General features: G+C 43.1%; 1 protein-coding gene across 1 annotated transcript in view; it reads right to left on the bottom strand.

Moving 5' to 3' along the window:
* Positions 1-26,942, bottom strand: part of DGKD (diacylglycerol kinase delta) — a 1,200,459-nt gene that overhangs the window by 195,255 nt on the left and 978,262 nt on the right. Inside the window, exons 18-20 of the mRNA XM_044070581.1 lie at positions 25,092-25,191; positions 14,987-15,097; positions 11,410-11,506 (exon numbers count right to left, since the gene is read on the bottom strand). Of these exons, the coding sequence (XP_043926516.1) occupies positions 11,410-11,506; positions 14,987-15,097; positions 25,092-25,191 (308 nt within the window). The remainder of the gene's footprint in view (positions 1-11,409; positions 11,507-14,986; positions 15,098-25,091; positions 25,192-26,942) is intronic.

Consider the following 26,942-nt stretch of genomic DNA (forward strand, 5'->3'; position numbering starts at 1 on the left):
TTTCAGTTTTTTCTGACATCGGCTGAGGCAAGAAAAAAGATCCCCAACGGGGTACTTCGCTTTTTTGATGACTTCGGATACGAAAAACACAGGAGCTGACCGACCGGCACTTGTGAAATGCTTCTGCTTCGGGAACCGCTCGGCAAGAAAGACTGAGGAAGATGGCGTCGGCTGATACTTTTATACCCCTGCCGCTCTGACGTCGGGGAGGAGGCGACATCAGCCGACGTCGGACCCAGACTTTGGAATCCGGCCGACCAAGGGCTGCCTGAGGCAGGACAACCCATATGTAAGGACTGCAGTTGCATTCTTGAAGGACATCAGATAGCCTTAGTAATCCAAGATGCAAAAGTTTATTTGGAGATATGACCCAGCTTAGAGGGCACAGAAGATACTAAAAGCTGGTAAGTCTTTCTGAAGGATTTAGTTTTGTTCAGGTAAAATCGGAGTTGCCTGTGAATGTCTGCAGAATGTAAGATCCTCTAGCCCTATTTTGGGGATATGGAAAGAAGGTGGGGAGATGAATAGCCTGATTGAGAGAGAGCTCGTTTACTACTTTAGGCATGAAGGATGGGTTATCCCAGAGTGTGACCCTGTCTTTCTGAAGGGGAGAATGGCCATGAGAGCTCAAAAATTCTCCTGGCAGAGGTTAGGGCCGAGAGGAGAGTGGGTTTCCATGTACAGAATTAAAAAGAAGCAGAAGAAGCTGTGTCAAAGGGAGGCGGAGTGAGCTTTTCTAGCACAAAATTAAGATCCAAAGGGACAGACATGGCCTTCCTTGGGGGGTGTTAAGGTGCAAAACTCCTCTGAGGAAAAGTGCGGGCTAACAGGGATGCAAGCATTAATGACAGACAGATGAGCTTTTGGAAGAGTAGGCCAAGCTTGACTTAAGGAGTTCACAGAGGTACTGCAGAACTGTAGCGACCTGTGCTAAATGTGGATCCTGACTCTGTTTGCAGCACCAGAAAGAAAACCAATTCCACTTTGCAGTATAAGATTTATTTTCTAGTAATGGGTTTCCTAGCCTCTTGTAGGACTTATACAACCTCTTCAGAGAAAAGATGTTTTTGAGGGACTGAAATTCTATCACCCATAGGGTCAGGCTGAGAGATGATTTGGATGGCTCAGCAATTCCTTTTGAGTTATAAGGTCTGACTGTAGCGGGACTTTTGTAATTTTCCTTTACTAGGTGAAACAGCAGGGGGAACCAATCTTATCTTGGCCAGAATGGAGCCAGTAGGCAGAGTACTGGTGTCTCCCTTTGTGCAATTTTTGGAAAGATAAGGCAGAGCAGGAAAGGCAAAGAGAAACTTCTCCATCCACTGGAAAGAGAAGCCACCTGTCCCCCAGGCTGTGGGACAAGGGTAAAAAATAATATCACAAAACAATAAATCCAACAGATGATGCAGAAAAACAGAAACAAGCTGCAGAGCAATTTAACTTTTTAATAAACCACTGGTACCTCCGTTGAAGGCAAGAAGCGGAGGTACCAGTGACTTATTAAAAAGTTAAATTGCTCTGCAGCATGTTTCCATTTTTCTGCATCATCTGTGGGATTTATTGTTTTGTGGGACAAGGGTCCCCTGGTGCCGAACAGGGGGAGCATGATGAAGAAAAAAAGCCTGAGGACTGCCCCACTGAAGTGTGGGAGACCTCCCTATTCACAGTCCACTTGTGGGGGTCCTCCAGTAAGTGAATTAAGTAGTTCGCTAGTACAATGTCCTGAGAAGAGATACATGTGGCTGTGAGCGTGATGTTCACTTGTGTTCCTAAATTGCATGTCTTCTGTGCTAACTTGCAAAGTTGGTAAGACCTCATGCCTCCCTGTTTATGTACCACACGTTGTCTGTGAATACTTGAAGGGTCCTGGTTTCCAAATGTGAGTGAAAATCTGAAGGGCTTGAAGAAGAGCTTAATTTCTATTAGGTTGATGTGTTCTTTCAGGAACTGTGATTGCCACTTCCCCTGCACTAGGTGAGACCTTGTCCAGGCCCTCCATGCATCATCTAAGGCATCTATGTGGATCTGTTGAAGAGGAGGTGAGAAAGTTTATCCTGGGATGAGGATGACCTGTCCCTTTTACCATGTTAGCTCCTTCTTGATACACTGAGGAGGGGAATCACAGTGTCTAAGGGGTGGCAGTGCTGGAACCACACAAATTTCAAATACCACTGGATTTCTCTCAAGTGAAATCTGGCCAGGGGATGCATAGGAATGGAGGCCAGCATGAACCCCAAGGTACTTAACACCTCCCTTGTGGGCGGAAGAACGGTCTTGGAAATATTTGAACAGACTGAGAAACTTTTCCTGGGGAAGGAAGGTATGCATTTTCTGTGTGTCCAGTCTGCATCCCGGAGACACTGTGTCTTGTGAAGGAAACGTGATCTTTTTGCAATTTATGGTGAAACCCAGACCTGTCAGAAGGTGATGGGTGAAACAAAGATACTGAAGGATGCTGAAGATTTGAATTCCTTGAGTGCAACAGAAGGCTACTACAGGTGCTAGGCACTTTTTGAAGACTGCTGGGGCTGTGGAAAGACCAAAAGGCAGAGCAGTAAACTGAAAATGTGAGAAGCTAGCGAAAAACCTGAGGAATCTTCTGCAGGAAGGATGTATAAGGATGTGAAGGTAGGTGTTCTTCAGATGTAATGACATTAAGAAAGCCTGTAGTAGAATGAAAGGAAGAAGCGTCTGAAGGGACTGCATTTTGCAAGAGGGTACCTTCAGATATGTGTTCAGGGTAGACACATCTAGAATGGGTCTCCACTGATCTTCTGTTCTTGGTACAAGAAAAAATCCTGAAATAAAAGCCTTTTCCCATGAATTCTTTTGGGACTTGCTCAGTGGTCCTTTAATTCAAGAGGTCTTGAATAACGGAGATCTGAAGGGAAATTTGGTTTTGAGGGGGTGGAAGCATGCTTCTCAGAGGAGGAAATACTCTCCCAAGGCATTGACGTAGCCATCTCTGATTAACAGAGAGAACCCATTTGTATGTGGTAATATCTTCCCACCTGGCTAGGGAGAGAGACAGCCTTTGGGAAAGAAGGGGAGTGGGGCTGGGGGACTGGGGAGAGGAGGAGGGGTTTGCAGAGGTAGTCAACTTTCGCCACCAAATGGAGGGTTCCCAGCTGGAGTTTCCTTTTGTGTTTTTTTCAGACTATCTTTTCCAAGGGGTTTTCTTTGAAACAGCCACAGGGTCCCATCATAATGAAGGAAGTAGACAGTTCCTATGGTATCTAGGAACTCAGGAGAGTAGGAACTGCCTGCAGTCTTTCGCAGTTTTACCTTGGTCTTGGAAAGTTTTGAACAAACTGGCCTCCTAAGAGCCAAACAATAAGTCCTTGTCCAAAAGTGAATCTATAATTTTACATTTGAAATCCTCAAGCATAGGTTAATTGTGGAGCCATGCACAGATCTGATCCCTAGAAAAACGATCTACAGAATCATAGCTGCACTTAATGCTGTGCTTGGCTATTTCAATGGCTTCTGAAAGTAAGCTCTGCGTCTGCTGGTAGTGGGAGGATCAAAGATGGCTTTTTCACTGAAGCCAGAACGAAGATCATTTGAGTCCGGTAATTAACTGCCTTAAAAGCAAAGGTAGAAGAGGTATAAAACCTTCTTCACCCATCTATCCATAGCCCTACAATCTTTGTTTGTAGGCAGAGTGTTAGCACTGGGCAGCAGCTTAGAAGGCTTATCTGCAGATTGACAGACAGAGAGAGAGACAGAAAACCAGAGAACGAACTGCTGAAGGCTCTGACATTGGGTTTTCATATAGATATTTTAGGTCAACAGAAACCTCATAAATCCTGTCTGGTCTTTTGGGAGCTAGTGGTTGAGAGTCAGGTGCAGAACAGGTGGACTGAAAAGCATCTTCGAAAGCCTCAAGGACAGGATGGACTGGAAAAGGGGTATGGGCACCCATCTCCAAAAGGGAGATACCTCTTCTGGACATCAGAAATTCAAATAGATTGCCAACTGAAGTGTTTCATCATATTCTGTATAGTCTTGCCAAAAAAAGCTTCCTCAGTAGGTGAATCAGGTCATAAATCGTACCCTTCATCGACAAAGACCTGTCATGGAGAATGTGTCTGAGAGGAATAATCCACAGGATGGTCTAAGTCGTCTTCTTCCTCCTCATCCAAATAGGAGGAAACAAGTGTGGGGTTTACAGGAGTAGCCTGTAATATGGGAGACCCAAACAAGGGATGTTTTATGGGCATAATCGCTTTATACAACCCATGTGAAAAGTCCATCCACTCTTTCTACCCAGTTGATGAGGGACAGGCCACATGCTTAGCTGTCTTTTTTTTTCTTTCTAGGTGTGACGTCTGCCTGGATGAGGCATGGAGGTTCAGAACCGTGTCTAATCCTCTGTTAGACAGCCTGGGATCTCTTCCCAAAATAAAATGTGTGGGGCTCTGTGAAATAATTAGGCATGGTTCCTCTAAAACATCAACTGTCTTTAATCTCTTTAAATATCTTTAAATTTCTAGTCTCCCACCAGTACACAAGTGCTCTTCAGCAATTACATTCTGCTAGCCGAGCACTCAAGCAAATCTGCAGTCTGCGGCTACCACTCCATCTATACAGTGTAAGAAGGAATCAGTATTGCAAACTAAACAAGGATATACATTTTGAGCCTCAAGAGCAGGAGCACACTCAAGCAAATCTGCAGTCTGCGGCTACCACTCCATCTATACAGTGTAAGAAGGAATCAGTATTGCAAACTAAACAAGGATATACATTTTGAGCCTCAAGAGCAGGAGCACACTCAAGCAAATCTGCAGTCTGCGGCTACCACTCCATCTATACAGTAGCACACTCAAGCAAATCTGCAGTCTGCGGCTACCACTCCATCTATACAGTGTAAGAAGGAATCAGTACTGCAAACTAAACAAGGATATACATTTTGAGCCTCAAGAGCAGGAGCACACTCGAGCAAATCTGCAGTCTGCGGCTACCACTCCATCTATACAGTGTAAGAAGGAATCAGTATTGCAAACTAAACAAGGATATACATTTTGAGCCTCAAGAGCAGGGTCAGTCCACCCAGGCATTCTACTTGTATGTTTTATGAGAGTGAAGCTATTACATTAGCAGTATTTCTTAGTAGTTCTCAGCTTGCTAATAAAACTGACTGTTGTAGCCTTGTGTCGTCCCCCCGATAGTACAGTAATCATAACTGTCCAATAGACAGTATAGATTTTAATTCACATCCCTGTGACTAAATTAAATTAACCATCAAGCAGCCCTCTCAGTTCTTTCTGCCTTAGTTTGTATCACTTGGAGGATCACCTGCTTATTTGCATCTCTATCATTGCTAATGTATCTCCCTACTCTAGTCTGTGCACAAACTGGTTACTAATCAGCAAGTCAATGTACAGACACACTCCCAACCTTAATAAACTTTGCTGTCTCTTCTCTCCTTCACTTTACAGGTAGTTTGAATTATTACTTACCCTCTCTGAGGCCTTCACTGATTGCCTCTCTGGTTTCTTTGCATTCCACCTGGTTTACACCCCTTGTGCTATCTCCCTCCCCCAATACAAAGTCTATATTAGAATCCTGCTGAGCATGGAGCCATCTTTAAATTTCTAGTCTCCCACCAGGACACAAGTGCTCTTCAGCAATTACATTCTGCTAGCCGGTAAGCCATTAGACCTCAGGAATTTGTTTTAAAAGTGTTCAGATTTGTAAAGTAATACTTACTTTTTTCTCTTGCCTTGGGTTGGCTCTGGCTCTGCCCCGCTCCGTTTGCCCTCGCTAACGCTCGGGCTCTCTCCGCTCCCCTGCCCTCTATTCCCTCCCGCCCCCACTACCTCTACATTTATAGTAATCATAGCCACACCCACAGCTCACCCTCACATCACCTCCACCAATCACAGCTCCTCAAGTCATATCACATTAAACCACACCAACATGCTCCACACAAAATACTCCCAATCACTCTCATTCCCACTAGGCATTTTTTGCATCACCCACACTACTTCCCCATCCACATATAGTGCAACCCTATAATTCCTATTCAGACCCCCCCACACACCTAGAAACAACATAAACTTTATAACCATGACTATCACACAACTAAATCTAGTCTGTCTTCTCATAATTCTTTACAACACCACAAGTTATCACTCTAGCAATATCCCTAAACTTAGTAGCACAACACTGCATTATGCCCTCTCATACACAGACACCACACATTATAATAATATCTGCCCACACTTATTCAAGAACTACATAATGGACCAATTCAGAACTAAACACATATGCTCTCATTCCTACTCCAAAAAAACACAATACTTTCTCACACTCCTCACCAAACTCCAACATCTGTATAACCATTTTAACTCCAGGCTCAACATAAGTGGGGATATCCACCCCAACCCAGGCCCAAATCCATCCTGTCCAACACAAACTACTCAAACACAAATGTCAGAACATAACACCCCCACTTTCTTCATCCCTGGGCAAATCAACAACAGCAGCAAAACCAACCATCTTTTAATGCTAAATATTAATATTAGAAGTATCAAAAAGGCCACAATAGCACACTACTCCCCAGACATAGTTGCTTTAACAGAAACCTGGCTAAATAAAAACATAGCTAACTCAGAAGTTCTCCCTACCGGCTACAATATCATTAGACAAGACAGACCACTTCGTAAAGGGGGTGGAACTGCCTTACTCTACAAGTCCAACTCAACTGTCCGTCAATTACCAAACTCCTCCCCCTCCCCCAATAATTGGGACATACTTATCTCACAACTTCAACTTCACCCTAAAAAGGTCATCACCACAATTGTGATCTATATTCCACCTGGTAATACACCTGCTAGCCTTGAAGACTTCTTATCCTGGTGTTCTTCCACATACTCACAAGAAACCCTTATTCTGGGGGACTTCAACCTAGATTGGTTCACCTGTATATCAGAACCACCAAGTAATCTAATAAATCTCCATGGCTACCAGCAGCTAGTCCAAATTCCAGCTAGGTGTGATAAAAAATCTAAAAGGGAATCCATCCTTGACTGGGTCCTAACTAGCAACCCCACATTGTACCCTCACACAGGCAGTCTCCCAGACACCTTAAGTGACCACAACATAATATACTTTATACGTAGTAGAACAAGCATATGCAAAACCACTAACTATATATCCACTAGAAACACAAAAAATTCTCTCCTGAGGTCCTCAACACTTTACTGTGTAACTGTGACTGGACCCCCCCTAAAAACCCTCCCACTTGACCAGGCTGCAGCATATTTCTACAACACCTAGACACTGTCGCTCCATTGCGCAAAATCAAGGTTAGAACCTCTACAAACCCCTGGCTCAGTAAAGAAACCAAACAAATCCTCAAGTCCAGAGACACTGCATGGCGTTACTATCAAAAAAACAAAGAAACACAAAGCCTAACTAAGTACCAAGAACTGCGCAACCGTGCAAAAAAATGCATTAGGCTGGACAAAAAATCCTACTACACAACATTGCAAACTAAATACCAACACAACCTGCAAAGATTTTGGCAAAATGTAAACCAGCTACTAAAATCCACCCAAAAGGCTACCCCCAAACCAACCACCCCTGACACTAAAGTTCCCATCGAAACACAATTCAACTCCCACTTTCTGAACTCAATTCTATCCTTAGTATCACAGGACAGTTCCTTCCTCACTATCCCCCCCCCCCCCAACGCAAGTAACACTAATACAAGCTTTACCCTCAAAACAAGTTTCCACCACTTCAATCAAAAGCATGCTCTCCAAACTATAAACCTCATCACCTACTCCCCAGCTATTTCTTGAAACTTACAGCAGATGCTATTGCTATCCCAGTCTCCACTCTCATAAACAGATCAATTGTTGACAACTATGTGCCCAAACTCTGGAAAATATCCTATGTTACACCCATACATAAAGGTGGGACCTCCACTGAACGTAATAACTACAGACCCATTGCTTTACTCTCCCCCCTGGCCAAAATCCTAGAAAAATGCATCCATACCCAGATGCTAAACTATCTCCTAGACTGCAACATCCTGTCACCTACTCAGCATGGTTTCAGACCTGCCCATAGTACCACTACAGCTCTCCTCTGCTTCACAGACACAGTAAACCGTCTCAAAAATGAAGGCCTGCAAGTGTCAACTCTTTTTTTGGATATGTCCAAAGCATTTGACACAGTCTCACACCAAATCCTGCTAAACAAACTAAACCAATATCATCTATCTAATTCCACTCTTACCTGGTTCCAAAGCTACTTAACTGACAGGTACCAAGCTGTGAAATGGGAAAATTCTCTCTCTCCTCAGCTGCTCATAACTATAGGAGTCCCACAGGGTTCTATCTTAGGACCACTACTATTCACAGTCTTCACAAATGACCTCCACACCTCCACACAGCATGCATCTATAATTCAGTATGCAGATGACACTACCTTAATCTGTGCTGCACAAAACATTCCCACCCTCCTGCAAACAACTCAACTAGCATTCTCTGACGTTGAAAACTACCTTACCAAAGCCCAACTTATCCTCAATCCAAAGAAAACTCAGCTTATGATTATAACCAGTTCTAACAAAAACATTAACAGTCAATTCACTATCTACTCCACAAATGCTACTCCAATTGCTTCAGTGGCACAGGCTAAGCTATTGGGAATAACCATAGACTCCCACCTAAAATTTGATAGTCATCTGAACTTAACTATTAAAAAAGTACATGCCAAACTGGGGTCACTCTACCGTATCAAACCATTTCTTACCAACAACACAAGATCAGCCATTGCTCGCTCCCAACTTCTATCCACCCTACTCTATGCATCTCCCATTCTGACTAATCTCAACAAAACTGAACTAAGCAAAATGGAAGCTTGCTATAACAGAATTGCCCATTTTGCTGCAAATTGCTCATATAGAACTCATCACTGTACTGCTTTGAGACAGCTCCACTGGCTTGAACTGCCCAACCTCCTAACCTACAATCAGCTCTGCCTCTGTCATTCTATCTATTACCTCCCCAATAAGTGTCCTGCCCTCAAAAACCTAGTACAACATCACTCAGCCAAAAGGCCTCTTAGATCATCAAGCAAACTACTACTAGAAGTCACCAACAGCTACAATAGCTTTGGAGATGCACTATATAGTAGTTCGGTGGCTAAAAATGGAACTCTGTCCCTACTAGCATTCAAAACACATCATCCAAAGCCTCCTTTAAAGACCTCATCAGGCAACATCTCAAGCAAAGTTGGCAATGCCATGATTGCTCCCCAGGCTAGTGAAAGCGGATAACATATGCATACTAAATCTAGAGCAATTGATAATAGTTTTTCAATCTTACTCACAAACACTGGCTAATCTACAATGTATGTACTGTACCTGTGTACTATGTATGTATTCTACCTACATTCCAAAGTTCAGCTGTACACCACAAATCTATTACTTACCTTTATTTTTAAAATTAATCTTTTTTTTTATTGTTCTCTCCACTGTAACTGTTTGTGCCGCATACCACTGTAAAAACATGTCTCTTGTAATTTGTGTGTATACTGATTATGTCTAAATAACTAAATGTGTCTGTAATTTTTCTTTGTGGAGCTTTTCTCCCCGGGCCTCTGCTGCTCCGTCAGACACCCCCGGTTAACAAATGTAAGATAAAAAATAAAAAATAAAATAAATAAATAAAAAACTGTCCGCAAGGCCTGAGCAGCCATACTGGCCTCAGACGGGGTCTTGGTAGTGGGCAACTGAGCAAAAGTCTGACATACCACAGGGTTCTGTAACTTCAGTGGGTATGTCAAGTGAGAAACGTTGGACTGCTGAACCGTTCAAGGCCTCACGCTTTTTCTTTGGAGGAAGAGAGATGTCCAAGGATGTACAGTTAACCATCTTGGACTGGGATAAACATTTAAGAAGCTGGGTCTCGAGGATTGTGTTAAAAGTGGGGAGCCTAGACCACCAAAGTAGAGCGGTTTGTGCAAGTAGACCAATAACCAAAAATAACAGCACAAAAAATGTTCTGCTCTGCAGTATGTTAAAGCAAAACAATGTAGCTCAAAAAAATGTTATGAAAGATGCACAATTTATTAAAAACATTAGGTGCTTTCACCTTAGACACTTTCAGACTTCATCAGAACTAGATACAAATACAAACCACCAGCTTTTATAGTTGCTCATAATTATAATAAATTAATTACACAATGCATTAAACATTTAAAGAAACATAGTGACTTTAAAAGACACAGTAGTTTTAAAAGGAAATGCATACCAATAAATAGAAGGCAGAAACATTTCCATAATAAAGTTATAATCTAGCTGCCCTCATTTTTAAAACAGGGCCTGCTTCCAAGTGGGATTCTGTCAACCTGCTAAACCATCAATTTGCAACGTAAAGGCTTTCTGATTTCTTTTTACATGATGTCAAACATGCAGAGCTTGGATGGTTACTGACTCAACTGTTACAAGTCCAAGGAAGTATACTTAGTTTGTGATGCACTATCTCAGTTACAAGCAGAACAAGTACGTATGCCTGGAGTGCACTGATTCAGTTATAGGATGGCCACAAGGTACAGTCTGAGATATTTATTTGATATGTGGGTAAGTGGGCTTCCCAAAAGCCCCCCATCAAGTACGACTTGACTTGAGGCAAGACAAAAGTAAATTTGCAAACATACACACAGCTATAAAAAAATAAAGGGAAATCACAAACTCATCAGTTTCAATAGAGCCGTGCATACGGTACTTAAGAAATTACAACTATATACAACAGTAGATTAAGGAGCAAGGTTATAATCTAATGCTGACAAGACTGAAAAATTTCACCACTCATTTATTGTTATGAGCAAGATAGGAATGCATAGGTTAAGAGTTTCAGAGTCAAGTGTTACAAAGGAAAAAATGCATAGTTTACAGAGTACTGATTTACTTTAGCAAGTGACATGCACATGTACAGCATCTAAGGTTGCTAACTCATCATTATAAGCCAGGCAAATGTAAAAAGTTTGAGGTGCACTGATTCAGCATAACAAGCAAACCAGACACTCTGCAATACACTTGCACCAGGTTACAAGCAAGGCTTGTGTAAGTGTGTGGTATGTACAGCCCAGTTAAACTGCAGTATCAGACCACAGTGAGTAGCAAATATAACCGCCTAATTGCTACCAGAGCAATCTAACTGCACTGTGCACAGTGACAGGAGAATGGACAAACAGCTCTAACTGGACAAAAAAGGTGAATAACTGGCTACAGGAACATATCTGCTGAAGTTTAGTATATCCCAACAGCACAAGATGGTTATTTGATGAGGCAAACTATCCGGTATCTCACATTATTTTTCTCTGCCTGTGAACAGACCCTGAAGAAACATACACACTTAAGAAGAAGAAAATGATGCATTTTATATATACCTCTAGCAACACCTTCTGGTCCAGGTTTCTGTATGTCCGATGCAGGAATTCTTTTGTCCCTAGCACTCCGTACCACATCATATTTTTAGTGCGACTTCTGCAGAACAAGAAACATAGGCACAATCATTCATCATTAAATGTATCTGGATACAATAACTGGGGCATGGATATGGGAAAAGAAGTAGTATGAACAATGAATAATCAGGAAAATATATACTAGACCTTTTTAAAAATCACTAAACAACATCAACATGGAATTATAAATTAATACAGTTTGTTGACATTTTTTGTCCGCTCTACCTTCGTAGAAGAGGAGACTTTTTTAATCTAAAAGTCTTCTCCAGGTAAATTGTTAAAAAGTTACAACAAGCTATGGGTTGCAGACGCAATCTTCAAACAGATTCAAAATTACACAAAAGGTTATAAGCATATTACATCAGCTTAGGGGTGGTTTCTAGGACAATGTCAGTGTGACCACTGACAAATATAGGGTCACAGTGTAAACGAGAATTCTAGTGAGTTACCTGAAGTGATGGTACTAGAAATGGACCCATTTAATGTCTGTTTAACTGACTATAATGCAGAATGAATGAAACGGACAGGATATATTTCTTGCAGATGACACAAAGATCTGCAAAAGGCCAGCATGCATGGTGAGGAGTGAAGGATAAGAAAGCAGCCTGGAAAGCTGAAGAAGATGGAAAACACAAACGTACTAGAATAGTACAGAACGTGGAGAAACTGCTGACAACTACATATGTGGAATGCTAACTTTGGTAGTTAAATGGTATTACAGTAAGTAAGCAATGAGAAAAGCTACAAAGATTAGGTGAATACTGGGCTGCATAAGAGGAGGCATTATGAGTATAAAGAAGGAATTACATCAATACTCTGCAATGATGACAGCTGACAAGACTCATTTTAAGTATTCTTTGCGATTTTAAACACAATTGTACCTGTAGCTAGGGAATACTGGTTATTTAAAGATGGCAGGTAACATGAAACAAAGTATGTACTAAAAGCCTTATCAAACGAAAACTTCACCCTAGAAATAAAAAAAATGTTTTTCACTCTATTTTTGTTTCCTGACCTATTTTAACACCTCAAAATCACTCTAAGTGCTTTATTTTTTTATTTCAGCCTGTTTTCCACAACATGGCTACCAATGGTGCTTGATGTATAAACGTGATCTTGTACTCCCTCAACACTTTCTCTTTCCCATAATACTTTATATGACTCATGCCAGACATAAGACAGTAACTTTGAATTCCCATGCCATTGACATATAATGGGATTTGGGAGGGTCACTGTTATTTTCTTTACATTCTGTAAAGGACTGCTTCTTTTCTGTCTCTAATCACCCCCATTTATGGCTGAGACCTTCTTTTACACTATACTTAGAACTTATCTGGCTACAGCCAGAAAAGCAACTAAATTGCAGGCCTTTGTTCAGGGTTTTCTTTTGAAGTCTGAGGAACTGATTCTGCAAGGGTTTCTCAGTGCAGTGACGGTTTTAACACCTCTGTAGTAGTGCGGGGGAAGAGGACTCTCAGTTCCGTGAACCAAAAAAAGACCTGAAATTTAGTTACTTTTCTTCAGCTGCGTTCCTGTGTGGCTTTTTACTTTTTTGCTGCTTCTATTTGTTTTATACTGCACAGTTAATTGCCAAGGTGTTATTTCTACTTATCCATACATTTTAATACATCATCTCCTGGTAGTCCCTATTTTTCTCTCCAGTGTGAACTGGACATTATTGCTAATTCATATTTTCTGTTAACCAAATATCTACCTCACAATAATTGCTTGTTTAGATAAACTTTCATGTTTTCCATCCCTGGATTTAATTAATCTCTCTGCACATCTCTTGTACTTTGACTTATTGTCTAATTAAATGTCAGAGGAGTCTCTCTGTGCAATCTTCTCTGAATAACTCCAGGTAAAGGGCTCATGCCAGTTCAAAAGCTCAAGTAAATGCAAAGCCTACTTGTTCAATAAAAGTTGTAACATCAAGTTTGTGTACCAGTGCTTTTGTTTTCTGACAGTGGATCAACATGGCATTTCTTTATTTCTTCTTCTCTGCTAAATACACACTTACTGTAATGTAACTTGCAAAGCGCTGATTTTTATAGCATGCCATCACTCAGCTTTTAAGAGTATTAGTCTCTCACACACAGTCTCTCAGGTGTAGTCAATGCTGTGCATTCTTTTCTGCATTAGCATTTTTGAAGGTTTTTTTTTTTTTTTTTTGAGCCAATTGGAAATAAATGATGCACTTCCCTTTCCAGGCACACATGGACATTTAAGGAATGTATTGAACATCAGTAAACTTAACTCCTGAGGAAGGACTCATGCCCACTTGAAAGCTGAAGTAATTGCTAAACATATGTCGGTCAAATATAAGGTATTACATCACTTTTGTGTTTTAGTGTTTGTTTTCTCTTAGTGGACCAACACATTTTTTACTTATTTATTTTTGCATTCAAGAGTGAAATATATGATTAAACTGTTACCAGTAAATTCCAAACATGGGACCTGAATGATCAAGCTCCATGACAGCCAACAGACCCTAAGCTTGTTTGTCAAACTTATGTATGTATGAACAAACTGCAGGCAAAAAAGTACACAATAATTTCCATTAAGGACTACAAAACTGCACTGGGAATACAAGTAACTGCTATGCTAGGAAATATGGACACAGCTGATACAGGACTACTGAGGCTACATATAAAACTGGTGATGGTCAGGGATGTACACAAAGGGCAGTGCATAGTGACTGTCTCAAAACAGGAACTCATTCCTTAAAAGCTGAGGTATGCAAAGTACACAGGGACAGTATACCAGTAACTGAAAATGTTCTGCCACAATCAGGCTAACATATGCAATACAACTTTAAACATAATCTGGTTTCAATACAAGGACTGATGCTACAAGTTAAGACATGGAAGCACAACAAACAGTGTATCATTAATTCACTTCTGCAGCACATTTAAACAAGTGAAGATACTTTTACCTGACAAGTAAGCAAGGGCCAGTTTCAGTTATTCCATGTATAACCAGAAGTGGTAGAGCAGGGTCAGGAATAATGAAAGAAAATACCTTGCAAAACATTCTGAAGACAAACAGAGTACTCAAAGTTGTAGTCTTAAAGGAAATATGTAAGCACATCCACTACAGGATAAGTTACAGTCAGATCCACTACTGAAACTACTGACAGAAACAAATCACAGATGCAGAGGACAGGCCACAAAGGTTCAAAATAATGTAAAATAAGAACAAAAACATGCTATAAAAGATACAGCTGACATACACTTGGCTTTTTTTTATGCTGAAACTCCACCAAGAATAAATGAAGTGTTAAAGATAAACCACATCAGAGACCAACAGGTGATGACTCACTGGGAGTTCTCCACTAAAGGGAACAACAGAATAAATCTGGGGCACTTATACAAGGAACCAATGCAAATCAACTCAGCTGAACACCTGAAAATACTCTACAAGACTGTGGTGGAATTAAATCATAGAAACATAAAAGAAGAAAGAATTAACTGTAGTTATATAATACAGTACAATGTCTTACCTGCATTTTTCAGGGTGTTCATCCCTCTTTGTGTTGAAGTCTAAAGATATTTTAGCATCCAGTCCGATTCCAAAGTAATTATTCATAACACATTTCTCTGTGTAACACTCCCTATAAAGAGTAGAGCAACCAATCAGACAGAAAATATAAAACATTAAAATTTGCCACATATAATGATAAACATATTAACAAATAGAGGGGTAGCAGAATGTCCTCTAGAAATAGAGACTTCAAAGAAGAATGTGATAAATTACACGCTATGTTCTTAGAGAGAGGCTACCCCGAGGCCCTAATAATGGAAGTTGAAAAAGAGGTGGTGCATGGTAGACAACAAAAATACCACCCAATTTTAGGGATGGATGAACAAATGAAGGAAGTGAGACTATTAGAAGAATTTGATGGTTTAAATAATTTTGTGATGGACTATAATGGTGAAGCAAAATATATTTTTAACCTTATCAAAACAGAATGGCAGAAGTTTGGGGAGCTGTCTGATTTGAATAGCCTTTTTGAAAACCCATTGAAATGTACTTATAGGAAGGGTAAGAATCTGAAAAATTATTTTGAGACAAAGGGCAGAGGGAAAATGAGTAAAAAGAGCAGAATTGGAACATTTAAATGTGGAAGCTGCCCACAATGCCCCTATATATATGCCCGTGATGCAGTCAATATTCAGAGTAGGGACTTCCTGGTTAGGAGCACTGATTACGCAAATTGCCATACAAGTGGTATCATATATTTAAGCACTTGTAAAAAATGCCAAGCTTTTTATGTTGGTAAATCTGAACGTAAATTGAAAAATCGGATTTATGAGCATTATTATGACATTAAAAGAGGTTGTATGAATAATGCTCTGTTTCGACATAAAATGAAATGCTTGGAAGCAGAGTTTTATTTTTATGTATTAGAAGTTGTTAAGAAGGACATTCGGGGCGGAAATTGGGAAGATACCATTGAATATAAAGAATTGCTATGGCAACTTCAGCTGGAATCGTATAATGAACCAGGTCTCAATAATATAGTTTCCCTAGCCCCAGTATTGAAACTGAGGGCAGCTAAGCTTTGAGCAGGATGTCCCTTCTCAAATCAAATGATAAAGCTACGAAAAAGCTCTTAGTTGATTTTTAGTTTTGTTATTAAGTAGTTCTCTATTTTTGAGTGGCAAAATTTAATTATGTTATTAAGAAACAAAATTATAAGTAAGCAGTTTATGAGGAAATTAAGCTAGACAAAATCAATTTGAACTTTTAAAATGTCATAGTAGTGGAAATGTGCAATAGTTCGAAATGAACACTAGAGGGTGTAGGAGGTTAACCCAATTCAGCTAGATGAAGGCAGTTATTTAAAAGTATTTAAAAGTTTTTAATAATTATTTTTAACCTTTTAAGATTTTTTAAGTATGTGTTTTAACAATCATTATTGTAGTTCATTGGGAAATGTTTTATTAAACCTTAAAGGTAAAATAAGTAGAGTTATTTAATATAAATTGATCTGTTAGTATTTGCTGTGATAGTAATTAGAAGTTATGTACTCACCATAACGTTCCATCTGAGTAGGTGTATTCATTTGTCTGCAACCTGTGGGTTATGGATCCGATATCGGATCCGAACCGGCATGGTTTTCCAGCTATGGATCCAAGCTCTCAGCTCCTCCCCTCACCCATAATGCCCTGCTCTACCCTCATGACCTCAGATCGAGTTTGCCAAAGCAACAATACCCTAAAAAGGGTAACAAAGAATATGCAGGAAACTGATAGGCCAGGGGGATAGGAGGGCGGGATGGTTGCAGACAAATGAATACACCTACTCAGATGGAACGTTATGGTGAGTACATAACTTCTAAATCTGAAGTAGGATATTCATTTGTCTGCAACCTGTGGGACAGAGTCCCCAGCTACCTGAATCTTGGGCGGCCATCATGGAAGGATATTCCGAGCACCGCTGAGCCAAAGGATGCTCTACCCCTAGATGCAAGATCCAACTTATAGTGGGAAATAAACGTATGAGATGAAGCCCACGTGGCTGCTGCACAAATATCATCTAGAGGAATCCTAGCCTTGAAGGCTGCCGAGGTAGATACTGACCGGGTTGAATGGGCATGAACACCCTCCGGTGCGGGCCTTCCTGAAGCTTGATAAGCCAATAAAATGCACTGTGAAATCCAGCGGGACAGAGAAACTTTAGAGATTGGCTTGCCCAAATTGAATTTTGCAAAGGAAATAAACAGCTGGTCGGATTGCCTATGACCAGCTGTCCTGTTCAGATAAAATCTAAGTTGCCTGTGAACATCTAGTGAATGTAGCTTATATTCACCTTTGTTTTCATATTTAGCGAAGAAAACAGGGAGGTTAATGGATTGATTGATGTTTGCTTCAGAAGCGATTTTAGGAAGAAAGGACGGGTTGGTCCTGAGGTAGACACGGTCCGGATGAAATACCAAGTAAGGAGGTTTAGCTGATAATGCTTGAAGTTCAGAAACTCTCTTGGCTGATGTAATGGCTACCAAAAGGCTGTCTTGTACGACAAGAATTAGAGTCCCACCGTAGCCGCAGGCACGAAAGGACGGCCGGCCAAGGCCTGTAGGACGAGAGAAAGGAGCGAAGGAGGAACTGCTTGTTTTATAGGGGCCTGAGAAGAAAAGTACCTTTAAGAAATATTTTACACAATTTGGCTGACATAAGAGGATTAGAGTCATGGCCAATGTGATAGTGAGAAATTGCCGCCAGTTGAACTTTGACTGTGGAACTGCTGGCACCATCGTTAAAGAGAGTGGTTAGAAAGTCAAGCACTAAAGGGAGAGGAACCGTGAAGGGATTCAGGCCTTGCCGCTCCGCCCACAAAGAGAGACGTTTCCATTTGCTTGGTAAACCTTTCTAGTGGATGGTTTATGAGCCGCCACCAAAATTGCCTTTACAGGTGAAGAAATACCGGAGTCCTTATCAAGAGTGGAACTGGAGCAGCCAAGCGGTCAGCTTCAGGTTGTCCAGGTTCGGAGGAGGAATGCAGGATGGATGGGATATCAGATCCGGGATGGGATCTAGAATCCAAGGAGGATTCACCGAGTGAGACCTTAGGAAGGGGAACCAGATCTGTCGAGGCCAGAATGGAGCAATGAGAATCATTCTGCAACCCACCCGAGAGGCTTTCTGAAGAACTTGGAGCATCAGAGGCAAGGGTGGATAGGCATACAGAAGACCGGGTGGCCAAGCATGCACCAGAGCGTCTCTTGGGGTACCTCCGGGAGGTATTAGAGCGAAAAACTGTCGCACTTGGTGTTTGAGGGAGAAGCAAAAAGATCGCATGAAGGGGTTCCCCACCGTGCGAATATGCGTTCCGCTACTTGACAATTGAGAGACCACTCGTAAGGGGTCAGAATGGTGTGACTGAGCTTGTCCGCTAGGATGTTGGACCGACCCGGAATGTGCGTTGCTATTAGAAAGCGATTGGTGGAGATTGCCCATTCCCAAACTCTCATGGCCTCTCGACAAAGAGGGTAAGACCTTGTTCCACCTTGTTTGTTGATGTACCAGACAACAGACATGTTGTCCGATTGAATCGCAATTGTTCCCAAGGGAAGAAAGTCCTGAAGTGCTAGCAACGCTAAGAGCACTGCTCTCATCTCTAGAACATTGATATGCAGTAAGGTCTCTGAATCGCTCCACGTGCCTTGGACGGTCCGGCCATAAAGTGCCCCCACCCGAGGCGGGAGGCGTCCGTGGTCACCGTGGCGAGGGGAGAAGCACAAAGGCGGCCTTTGTGGAGATCCGGGAGTGGAGCCACCACAAGAGGGACCGCTTGCAAGCCTTGCTGATCGCTATGGGATGATGCATGGGGAGAGCAAGGTATGACCACTGTACTAAGAGCGTCCACTGTAGAATGCGCATATTGAGCCTGGCAAGAGGAAGAAGTGCTATAGCCGATGCCATGGACCCTAGAGCCCTCAGGACCAACTCCGCTGGAACAGAACTTGAATGGAGAATGGCCCGCACCTGGAGCTGCAGATTTAGAACTCTGTCCGCAGTGAGGAAGGCTCGTAAACTCCTTGTGTCTAGCCTGGCCCCTATAAAATCTAAGAGCTGTGTGGGCCAGGTTGGACTTTTGTATTTATTGTGATGCCCAGAAAGGGAGCAAGATGGAGAAAGGAGTCTCGCCAATAGAAGTAGATGCCTTGTTGGGGCGGTAAGAAGCCAGTCGTCCAGGTAGGGAAAGACCTGCACCCCTGAAGCCTCAGGTGGGCCGCTACCACTGCTAATACTTTGGTGAACACCCTGGGGCTGTGGTGAGACCAAAGGGAAGGACCGGAACTGGTAGTGACTGGCTCCCAGCCGGAAGCGGAGAAACCTCCTGGAGCGCCTGTCCATCAGGATGTGGTAGTACGCGTCCTTGAGGTCTATAGAGCACATCCAGTGATTTTCTCCCAGAAGGGGGAGAATAGATTGCAGAGTGACCATTCGGAATTTTTCTTTGGGGACTGCCAGATTCAAGAGAGAGGTCTAGGATTGGTCTTAGTTCCCCCGTCTTTTTTGGCACTAAAAGGAATCTGGAGTAGAACCCTGATCCGATCTGGTCTGGGGGAACGGGCTGGATGGCTCTTTTCTTTAGCAGATGGCCAATTTCTGCCAAAGCGGCCTCCCGTTGACCGGGTGGGACGTCTGGGAGGGACTTCAACTTTGGAAGGTGAAGGAAAGGAATGCGATATCCCCTGGATATGATTTGGAGAACCCAGCAGTCCGATGTTATGGACTCCCATGCCGCTAGGTGCCCCGAAAAACGTCCCCCGACTGCCTCCAGAGTACAGCAGTCGGGCAACCCCTCAGGGTTGCTGCGGGCCGTTCAGAGAAAGGTTCCCTGGACCCGAAGTTTCTGGGAGCCCCTCTGCCTCTAGGGCGGCGTCCTCCCTGTCCTCCTCTGCCACGGAAGGACTGGTTGTCCGGAGCAGGCTGGGACTGCTGCGACTTCCGGAACCACATCTTCTTCTGACCCTTTTGGTTCCTAGAATAGGGCCTCTGGGGTGCAGAGAAGCGGATTCCGGCGGCAGACAGCGTCTTCCGTCCTTTCGCTCTGGGTCAACGTCTCATGAACGGTCTTGCCAAACAGAGCAGAACCATCAAAGGCGTTAAACGACGCTTTGAAGGGCTCAGAAAAATCAGTGACGGAGCCAGGCCTGGCGCCTAGTGACCAGTCCTGTCCCGCAGCTCTAGCGGCCCTCCGTTGCATGGGAGAGTAGCCGCATAGAAGTATTTGTAACTGACCTAAGAGTGGCCATACGGGTGGAGTGCAGAACTCTGTCCTCCTCCGAAATGGACTCAGGGGGGATGCAGCGTATTCCTTAATAAGATCTCGCTGCATCCGAATAACATGTGCCAAATAGTTCAGCGCCCTTACCGAGAAGGTCGCCGAACTGAACATCCGCTTCCCCAAGCGGTCCATCATCCGAGACTCCTTGCTCGGTGGGTGGACTGAGGACTCTCCTGAGCCAGTTCCCTCTTTGTGGCCGCCGTCAACATGGCATCTACGGAGGCCCCTTACTCCAATGGGTCCGGTCGGATGGCGGACTAAGGATCCTATCCGGTCTTTTGGGAATTGGCTCCACGGTGTCCGGTTCCTTCCACGCCCTGGTGGTAATAAGGTCCACCAGGGGGTCGGCAGGGGACACCCAAGAGGTAGACGGGCCCGTTTCAAATGCCTCCAAGAACATGGACTCGTCAGAGGAAGACTTGGGGGCAGACCACCCCCCCCTTATACGGAGCATTTCCATGATGTCTCCAAAGGAGACATCCTCGAGGGTGACCGTGGGGAGCCTTCCCTTCCTCCAAGTCCGTGTCTTCTGTGAGAGACTCGGGGAGTCAATGTGCCTCCTTTTGCACGTATGCTTGCGAGGGACCTCCTCTGGGGGCTGTCAGAGGAGTCCTCTAGCAGCAATTTGCTCCATAGGAGCAACTTGGGGCACAGAAGCGGGCTGTCCCAGGGGCCGGATGGTGGAAGCCTGGCCCAGTGCAGAGGGAGCGGGACGGAGCCGAACAAGTGCCGGGGTCCGGAGACCCTCAACAGAGCCCTCTCCACTACATCAAAAGCCGAAGGGAGCCGACCTCGACCAAAGGATCCGACAATCGGCTCCCCTCGGATCCGAGTGGACGGAGCCGGCGCCCGGCACTCGGATCCGAAGGGACAGTACGCTCCGACACAGACGGCGCCGAAGGAGCACTGATCCCCGGATCCGGCTCGGATCCAGGCTCCGAGAGGTCGGGTCCGACGCACCGAGGGCAGGGTCGGATCCGGTACCAAGTACTATCGGCGCCGACCCACCCCGCTCGGCTGCTCGGCTCCAGCTGCTCCGAACCCGGATAGCGGGTCGGAGAAGGAGCAATAGGCTTAAAAGGGTGTTGAGCTCCCCGGAGGGGAGGCAAGAGCACTCCCATCTGCATCTGGGCCTGGATGAACCTTCTCATCATCCGGTCCAGATCAGCATCAGAAAGGCTATGTGTAGATCTCGTCGAGGCTACCGAGGTAGGCCTGGAGTGCCTCCTCGATAGCCTCGACGGAGATCGGGTCTCCTCCTCCTCAGGACCCGGTGAAAAGCACACAGGGGACCGGAGCCGAGAAGGAGGAGACCGAACCGACACGGAGCCGGGAGAAGCCGCTTGGCTGGCGGGGCGAAACAGAGGTCTCGGCCCGCCGCTTGTGGTGCTCCTCCCACCGTACCTTTTTAGCAGCATCCCTCTCCTCTCCAGAAGCGGGAGGTTGAGTCCCAGGAGCAGGAGGGGGTGCCACAGGGGGAACAACTGTAGCCACAGTAGTCCCCGAAGGAGCGGAGGCCGGAGCCGAGTCTGGCGGTAAAAGACCCGCCAAGACAAGCTTGGACCTCCGCTCCCTCAGTGCCCTGGGGTTGAACCCTGCACATATGGAACAGCCAGATGTGAGGTGTTCAACCCGAGACCTAACACACCGAGTGTGGCCATCAGCCGGTGAGAGCTTATGACCACACTCGGAGCATTTGGAAAAAATAGATTTAGGCTGATCAGCCATAATCTACAAGCTACTAAAAGTAACTTAAAAGAAAAAGACACACAGGCCCACACACACACTCTACGCAACAGCGAGGGGAGGGAAAAAAATTACTTAATTTAACTCAAAATAAAACTATTAAGGAGGGAAACCTAAACTTTCACACAGAATTACACAAAAAACTTAAAACTTTCTGTTTTAACAGGTAATAAATCACCACTTAGCTGAGAGCAAAGAACCCAAATCCAGTCACCAGCGCGGCAAACGAGATCTGGGGTCATGAGGGTAGAGCAGGGCATTATGGGTGAGGGGAGGAGCTGAGAGCTTGGATCCATAGCTGGAAAACCATGCCGGTTCGGATCCGATATCGGATCCATAACCCACAGGTTGCAGACAAATGAATATCCTACTTCAGATCAAGGAGTTTTCAAAGTTTGGTATCTTGCAAGTCTAGTAAGGCTGAACCTGAATGAAATAGGTGTGGTTAATTAACTGTTTAATTAAATCAATTGAAAGTGTATTTAAATAGAATGTAGTTTTGTATGAGTTGTAGTGCATCTGAAGAAGTGTCCTAAAGCAACGCAGGTGTGGAGACATAGCGTTTGTGCTTTCAACAGTCTTGGATTTTGTGTGCTGAACAGCTTCTGTATCTATTCTTTGTGTTTGTGCTTTCAACAGTTTGGACTTTGTGTGCTGAATAGCTTCTGGATTTTTTTCTGTGCCAGCCGGAACTGTGGTAATAAAATTCTACATTTTATTCAACAAGGTTGGTGTAGCCTTTCTCCTCTGGTGCTTATTTATCCAATATTAACAAATATACTCAACAATCAGATTAGTAAAAATAATCACATCGGTAAATCACAAACACCAGGCTGATATTTCTGTCTCTTGTGTTCTGAAATGTCTAGCATTACACGAGGACCTATTTGTAGGATGTACTAAATATATGATACAGAGCAGATTCCATAATTTTATGGTGACCTTTCTGGGTGTTTTTCTCCCCATGTTGGCTGCCCTGGACATTTCATTTCTACAGTGACCTTGAATGAAGTATTACCAAAAGTACACGTGATCATGACAGCAAAGCGAAACCTCCTGCACAGAGGTGATCTCATGTCAGCCACTCTTGTTCAGGCAGATTCAATGCAAACTGAACTCAAAGGTAGCACTTCATGTGGTCTGATGGCACAAAATAAAATAGGCTGAGAGGAACTAGCCAGACCTCAGCCACTGTACTGCCTATAAAGCTGAGATGACACAACAAACAAATCTATGAAAATTGCTTCAGACATTGTCCTGTTGAAATAAGCTGATGAGGGACAAACAGAGCTGTACACGTCATCAAACATACAGAGTTGCCCAAAACAAAATAAACACATCTGCACAGAACACTTCAGGCAATGCAATACTTAAGCTGTTTTTGAAAGTGCAATCCCTTATGTGGAGATTACCATAGGCACAATACTATCCAAACAAGCCGAGGGAGGAAACTAAACCTGTGAGGACCAGTTCTGTCAACATGCATAACAAGCAGACTGAGAAGAGACAACCAGATCTGTGGTGACCACCTAGGCAGCACCGTGCTTCCAAAACACACATAAAAGGGACAACCTCATCTACCGTGATCATTCTAAACACAGTGCTTCTCAAATGATCAGGTGGGGAAAAACAAAACTATGATCTTCTTAGGCACTACACTACCCAGGTAAGATGAAAAGGGACAATCAGAGCTGAACAGATCATCTCATGTACCATGCTGCCCAGACAAGCTAAGAACAACCATATTGGCAAGGACTGTTTCTAGTACTGTGCTGAGTGAACTGCATGAGAAAGGAAAACAATTTATATTGACCACACTAAGCATACTGATGCTCGAGATGAATGAGAAGGGAAAACTAGATTCATGGACTGCATTAATTTTCTGCTGCATGAGCTGTTTGAGAATTGCCAACAAATTATGAAGCAATTACCCTGGATGCTGTACCATCCATCATGGTTGATGAAGGGACACCAGCAACAATGAAAACAAGATGACATGCCACATTACATTAAACAGTTGATCAGGAAGCAGCAAGATTTAGGGTCAGTTGCTTCAGACGTTGCACCTCCTCACTTAGCAGAAAACAGATAACATGCACCAGTGCACACTTTGTAAGCTACTTCAGAAGGGAGAACATGATTTGATGCTGCCATCTGTTTATGTGCTGTTATGCAAATCATCATGGCCAAGTTGGGTGAAACAACAACAAAAAGATTCAGTGGAACCTTTCTGGTTGACGTGATGTCCAGGTTGGCAAATATAAGATAGATAATTTGGACAAAAAAATATAACACATTTAGACACTACAAAAACTTATAATGCACACAGCAAGACTTAAAATGTCTTTAAAAAAATCCAGAAAATGGAGACTAACAACTTGCGTATCAAGAGGTCAAAAGAAGATTCCAGGCAGATGAAACAAAAAGGAACAAGGAGTACAACTCTGGATTATGGGAGGAAATCACAGCACCTGATAAAGCAAAGGAGACACAAACAGGGTGCACAGACTCTGCACCGAAGGCACCAAGCTGTGAGGCAGCAATACTAACCATGTCCTTCCTTGAATATACACAGACAGCTGCTAAAGGGTAACTGCTCATTTGTCACTGAGACACTGTTTCTAGCAGGCTGCTAGCAGAAGGCAGTAAGGAAGTAATACTGCAGTTTTCTTTATTTGAAATAGTGGAAGGCAAGCCATCAGCTACTCATACTCAACACTGTCACTGGGAGTGCTCTGAATCACTGCTGAATGTGAATTCTGGCCTGCTGAGAGGTAACATGCAGCATCTTAGAACGGCATAGCTGCAGATTCATTTGGCCTTTCTTCACCTATTTTTAACACTTCCCAACAGTCTCTACTTGTCATTGATATCCTAAAATCACAGCCCGGGGATTATAATTTAGGGTGATAAGCACACCCCTTCATATGCACACATTTGTACTTACATTTTCTCACACGTTTATGGTACCATGCAACCTGCCAAAGACTTCAACTGCTGTACATACTTTGAATAGAAACAATAAATACTTATAACCCACACTGGTTCCCCACAGTACTAACATGTTGTCCGTCTCAGAGCTGAAGGAATCGGCACTGATCAACAATCGACTGATGATAGAATTACTACCAGGGAGAGAGTTGGACATTCTTGGTCGAAGGTCTGAGGCAAAAAAAAAACAGAAAAGGATAAGAATTAACCAAACAATGGCAAATGTTAATGCCTTCCTTAGTCTCAACTAGAAATACAAAATGAAACCAAACAAAAACACAGTGAAAGTACAACTTCCAAGGATATCTCATTCAACAAGTGTAATACGAGTACCATCTACTGACAGGCATCTTGGCTGTGCACCTTTTTTTTTTTTAGAACCAATTTCTAAACAGTGTGTTCCTATCTCTGACATCACTACAAACATGATGCTAAGTATGACAACATATGTAGCCTAGAACTAATCTTGCCACTATCTCCACCACAGCAGTGCCCCCCCTAAGCACTAGAAATGCAGGACTACCTAATTCTTTTGTGTACTTTTGCCATCTTTAAAGAGTAAACAATATTACACCAGATAAATGAAAACAAAAAGCAAGTACCCCTTTGGTATCTAAAACAAAGGCTGAAATTACACAAATTAAGAACAATAAAAGCATAAATTGGTTTTAGCAAGTCAAAAATTGCAATAATAAAATAGTCAAAGGTAAAGGACAGACTATATAGAAATGTTTCTCCAAAATTTCAACCATGGGACAGACTTGATAGAATATACTGTATCACTCAAGCAGTTGCATATAGAGAATTCTGAAGAAAGTCATCCAATATTACTAACAGAGAACTCCCCTGTGTTAATGAAAATGGCAGTTAAGGAAAATGCGAGTCAACAGACCATCCCAACAAATCTGCCTGAAATGAATGATTTTGGGATATGACCAAAGATACTAATGAGGATAATTAACTAAGGTAATGTAAGGAAAGTGAAAGTACAGTTGTGTAAAATTTTATCATAACAGTAGATGTCCTTCTCTTTACTGTTGCAGTATTCCTAACAGAAGGGCTCTCCTGCCAAGGATAACTCAAAGTCCAACTGAAAAAGCCCCAGAAGGAACAGAATGCCCTCAGGGATAAGGAATAACATGTACATTCAGAAGGAGGAAAGGGAGAAGAGCCCCTCAGCCAGGAAAGCAAGAAGAAACAGGCGGCAGCCGAGAGGGCAGAAAGGAGGGAGTGAATACTGCAACACTGAAGAGAAGGACATCTACTGTTATGGTAAGATTTTACACAACTGCACTATGTTCTTTCATAACAGTGTTGCAGTACTCCTTACTGAAGGGAGAGTACAAAAGCTCAAGAAGAAACATGGTAGGAGGACGGCACTAAAGACCCCTCCAGAAATCCATGAAGGACAACTCGGGCAAGGACAGGTCTAACTCTAGAAATAATATCCAACTTATAATGCCAAGTGAAGCTATGAACTGAACTTGAAGACCAAGTAGCAGCCTCAGGGATGGATTTAATATCCAGTCCCTTATAAAAAGCACCACAGGAGACAACAGCTCTGATAGAATGAGCCTTTACAGTGGAGGAAAGGCAATTACCATGAAAAGAATAGCAAAACGAAATGGCCTTAGAAAGCCAGGATGGGATGGTTTGCTTAGAAACAGCTAAAGCCAAAGACCTGTGATGAAAGAAAACAAAAAGCTGCTCAGAAAACAGAAGAGGAAATGAGGTTTAAAACAGTAACATCCAAAAGGAAGGAATCCTTAGAAAGGCGTTGAGAAGGAAAGGTCCAGAACTGGTCTCCAAGTGCCATCCTTCCTGGGAACCAGAAACATTCTGAAGTAAATACCCCTTTCTACCTGGGCTGGTGGTACAGCTTGAATGGTGCCTGGGATCAAAAGAGAATGAAGCACCTCTGG

Source organism: Protopterus annectens, chromosome 4.part1 (genome assembly GCF_019279795.1).
Source record: "Protopterus annectens isolate FY-2018-M chromosome 4.part1, PAN1.0, whole genome shotgun sequence".
NCBI classification, from domain to species: Eukaryota; Metazoa; Chordata; order Ceratodontiformes; family Protopteridae; genus Protopterus; species Protopterus annectens.